General features: G+C 35.7%; 2 protein-coding genes across 4 annotated transcripts in view; one reads left to right on the forward strand and one right to left on the reverse strand.

The window, feature by feature from the left end:
- The window catches only part of Tbca (Tubulin binding cofactor A), a 258,271-nt gene that overhangs the window by 123,675 nt on the left and 129,596 nt on the right, over positions 1 to 5,000 (forward strand). The gene's annotated exons all lie outside the window — the stretch shown is intronic.
- Positions 1 to 5,000, reverse strand: part of LOC136839318 (follistatin-related protein 1-like) — a 47,646-nt gene that overhangs the window by 13,933 nt on the left and 28,713 nt on the right. For all 3 annotated transcript variants that reach the window (XM_067105194.1, XM_067105195.1, XM_067105193.1), the window contains exons 3-4: positions 3,617 to 3,635; positions 2,837 to 3,012 (exon numbers count right to left, since the gene is read on the reverse strand). In XM_067105194.1, coding sequence (XP_066961295.1) covers positions 2,837 to 3,012; positions 3,617 to 3,635 — 195 coding nt within the window. The remainder of the gene's footprint in view (positions 1 to 2,836; positions 3,013 to 3,616; positions 3,636 to 5,000) is intronic.

Consider the following 5,000-nt stretch of genomic DNA (forward strand, 5'->3'; position numbering starts at 1 on the left):
TATATATATATATATATATATATATATATATATATATATATATATATGTATATATATATATATGTATATATGTATATATATATATATATATATATATATATATATACACACACACACACACACCACACAAATACACACACACACAGAACAACTTGTCATTACTACATCATTAATGCTGAAAAGTAAAAGCACACAAGAAAAAACTGACATAGTATTTAGGTTTGGTAAAATAAAACTTTCCGTGGATGAATTTCGAGAAGCTTTTGGAACTTAATATACAAGCAGATTTGCATTTCTAAAACAATATCTGAGGAGGTGCCCAGAAACGGCGGAAACTGAACTAACGTCAGGAATGTATATCAATCTGCTGGAAAAGAAGTTCTGGGATATGGAATAACAAGACTGAAATCTTGGTTATCGTATGAGTCCTGAGATACAATAAAGATGGACAAAACCAATAATTTCTTGTAGAAAAATTTCCGGGAGGAGATGAAGAATGTGCTTAGTACTTATTTGTAGAATGTGACGTTTAAAAAAGAAAATGGGAAAGGATATCAAGAAAAGCAGTGGGATGATGTCGGCAAGGCCATGCATGCATGCATGCTTGTTAGAGTAGCTAATGATATCATCATCATTATCATCATCATCAGACGCAAGGCAACGCTAGGCGGAAAATTCTTGTGAGTGTCAGAATAAGAGATACGAGATTGATCATTTGAATGACGTACCAGAAGCTGAAGAAAGCTTGAACGTTCTAGTGAATGAATTCAGGGGTTTTGAAACGGGACCAGTTATAAAAGAAAGCGAAAAACAAACTTTGGCGATGGGGATTACAGGTTTATGATAGGACTACTGAAGATAATTTAAGTTTACTTATTTACTCAATAGATCATTTTGCAGAATATGGAATTAGGAAACAAAACCCTGTGATTATGCATTTTATTTTTGTTTCGAAAAGGCATTTGACAACTTCCATAGATCAGTATTATGGAAAGTCTTACGTTACTCTCCCATGAATTATGTAAAGCTGCTTGAAACTATACATGACGAAGCAAATGCAAAGTTAGTGTTGGTGGAGTCTAGAAGGAGTGGAGTGCTGCAAGGGAATAATATATCACTTTTACTCTTTGCCCTTTTCACTGATAGTACCATGAAAAAAGTGGTTGGAGATTGAAGAGAAGGTTTAGACTGGGGTAACGATAGCGCAGAATCTCAAGAGCATTCACAAAGCTTCCATAGTAGAATGGGTCATTTATCTAGAGAGATGGGACTCAAGATAAATCTAAGAAAAATAGAAATAGTAAGGAAAGGGTATGCACTAGGGTCTGGAATAACATTAGATGAAGGATTAATAAGATTGAATCTTTCATATATTTAGTGACAATGATATCCAGTGTAGGTCTTTCTTAGACAGAATTTAGTGAGATTAAGCTAGGCAAAAGCAAGAAATGGGTAGGCTTAATGAGATATGGATATTTAAGACTGAAAGCGCGTACGAAAGCAAGATTGTATGTTTATCTGGTATGATGAGGATCATGGCAGTGGAACTGTATAGAAAATTTTAAGTCTTTTTGATAACAGCTTGAAGGTCAATATTAAGAGTAACATGGCAAGAGAGAGTGAGAGATGACAGCGTAGATGAGTCAACGATGAAGCGGAGATAGAGACGGCTTTGATGTTTATCCTTCGCACCAGCCCATTTGGGATTGAACGAAATAGTGTCTGGTAGGCTACGGATGGCATCATAATAGCTGGAAGACCCACACATAGTTGGATAAGAATTGCGAGACGGGAGGCTGGAGTTGATTGGAGATTTGTGGAAGTGAAAGCACAGAAATGACATTCATGGTAGAATTTAACAAATAGTCTCTTCCTTTTATGGCATTGGAAGTGACATTGATCATTCACACACACATACACACACACACACACACACACACACACACACACACACACACACATATATATATATATATATATATATATATATATATATATATATATATTTATATGTATATGTATACTTATGAGTGTATGTATATATATATATCATATATATTATACATACATACACACACACACACACACACACACACACACATATATATATATATATATATATATATATATATATATATATATATATATATATATATATATATATATATATGAACTTTACCTCTTACACAACTGTTCTATGCATTAATACAAATAATAACAGGACCTCATTTAAACTGGAAGATATCTAGCGGAGATATTTATTCAGGAAAAATTACAAGCTTTCTAGGACTAACAGTTCTCAACGGATACCAGACGATGGGGACTGTTAGTCCTAGAAAGCTTGTAACTTTTCCTGAATAAATATCTCCGCTAGATACTTTCCAGCTTAAATGAGGTCTTGATATTAATATATATATGTATATTATTTCCTGTGGCGCCCACGTGGATGCCTACGGCCTCGATGAACTAACGCCACCACATTCTGTCCTGGGATAACTCCTCAAGATCTCCCCAACACTTATCTTCTGCTTCCAGCCTCATTGTCGTCAACCACGTCGCCTTTGGCCTACCTCTACCTCTTCTACCAAGTGCAACCCACTATGGTGTACCTCGTACTATTCCCTGTCTTCTATACACATGGCCTAGCCATTTCCAGCCTGGGAACCCAACATACTCATCGACCGGCTGCACCCCCTTTTTTACTCTAATTCTGCTATTTGATGTCCTATCCCTCCAATTATTTCCTAATATTCTTTTCAGCGCCTTATTTTCAAATGCTAAGAATTTATTATCCGAAGCCTGTGACAGCCCATTTTCCAAGTCATGCTCAACTCACCGTAAGGCAAGCATGTCGATGAAGGACACAGTGGTTGTCGTACGATTTGCCGTCAGTTCCACAAACCGGAGTGAAAGTATCTGGACAGGTCGACTGGCAGTGGCACATCCCGATGCCATTGGCGACGATACATTCCCGGCCTGCTTTGCAGAAGACGTCCGCACACGGATCTTCAGCTGTCACGTACAAGTAGATGTTCATTAAGAAAATAATAATAATAATAATAATAATAATAATAATAATAATAATAATAATAATAATAATAATAATAATAATAAGAGAGTGGTATTAGAAACAGCGCACATAGTGAGAAAAGTGATGACTTCCTAAGGAAGAAAGATACAACCCGGAACTCCACACTATAAATACCACCCAGTCGAATAGGATGACTTAGATAGAAAATATAATAATAATAATAATAACGAACACGTAAGAACGAAAAATAACAGTCAGTAATAGGGAGAAGCAGATCTGACTCGAATGTTACTGGAGCCTTACATAAGGAAAAATATGCGGTCAAAATTAAGTTTATTCGTTTGAGATATGAAAACTGATGGCAAAAATAGACGTGTTTTCATGTATATACGCCTGAATTTGCAATTACATTTATATGTATATATATGTATAAATATACATTATATATATATATATATATATATATATATATATATATATATATATATATATATATATATATATATATATATATATATATACACACACACTAGTTGCAAGTGACCTTCTAGTGACAAAATACATGAAACTATTAGCTCCACTTACCTCTGTCGGCGAGTTCAAACTGAAAAAGACGAAAAAATATAAATTAAAACATACATCTCGACACGAGTTCTTCATTTTATTATTTTGGAGAAATGAAATATATTAGTACCAGGGTATTATTTGGAATTGCAGATTTAATCGAACCTTAATTGACTACCGTAATGGAAACAGCATATACTTGATGCATATGAGTAGTAGACTGATGTGAGGCCCACTTCAGAATTTAATCGTTGTCTTAACTATTTAAATTTTTTGTTTATTTATCCTTTTTGTTTTTTGTTATTTCTTTTTCATTATTATTTCTTTGCTTATTAATTACCTTCTCTGTACTTGGCTGCTTTTCCTTTGGGGTTCTTGGGTTGTAGTTTTGTCTTCCCAAGTAGGGTTACAAAAGAGAGAGAGAGAGAGAGAGAGAGAGAGAGAGAGAGAGAGAGAGAGAGAAAAAAAATAGTTTTTACGGCAAAGACAATCGATGCTTAATGGATACGCAAGCCTTGTTTTTGCAAAACCCAGTGTTGGGCAATGCTTTTGTTTCGTCTAATGTTAAAGTACCTTAACGGGGTCACCTTGGTCAGTTCTCACAATAAATACAGCAGCTGGCATTGACTGATAATGTACAAAGGCTGAATGCGTGTCGCTATGGGGTTTGCATGACCAGTCGTTTGTAATCGTGCGTTTCTTAACCCATCTATTTTTTTATTTCGTCTTTTCCAAAAAAACACGTTTTAAGAACTAATTCAGCAGAGAATTCCTTGAAACTGTGCTTCGCATGTATTGTAGAGGTTCCATGATTTTTCCAACTCCGTATCAGTTGAGATTCTAGTTTCATTTCTATTACAAACATTTACAATACCTGTTCTCATATGCGCTTCTCTTGACATTGAAATGTCGATGTAAATGTAGCTATGAATCTCCTTAACTTTTACGTAATTTATGAGAATGATTTTACAGTTATCGACGTTTCATGTACTGAACACTCAGCGTTTTATTTAAAACCTATGGCGTCAGAGCTTTCAAACTGGCATGTGCATTCGAAAGCATGAATTTCTGGATTGGTCTGACTAGATCGCCTCCACCTAATGCAGTCAAGCAGACGGTCCTTTATCTGAACAAATTCCAAATCATCGTAAAGGCATTTTAATATATGCACGTCCATGTTTGCCTGTCCAAGAAAGCGCATACCGGAGTCCTGACATCGAAAAATGCGAGGCACTCAAGATACGAAGAGTCGCGCGCGATGAAACGCGCCTGGAGACATAGGCATGCAGACGACATACCTCCCAGATACCTGTATGAATGGAATAAACACGACAGAAGTATGGGGGAAACGTCGCCAGTCCGGGACATAAAATGCAAACGGCTCTCGTTGTTGTTGTTGTTGTTG

The sequence above is a fragment of the Macrobrachium rosenbergii genome, chromosome 6 (genome assembly GCF_040412425.1).
Source record: "Macrobrachium rosenbergii isolate ZJJX-2024 chromosome 6, ASM4041242v1, whole genome shotgun sequence".
In the NCBI taxonomy this organism is placed as follows: Eukaryota; Metazoa; Arthropoda; class Malacostraca; order Decapoda; family Palaemonidae; genus Macrobrachium; species Macrobrachium rosenbergii.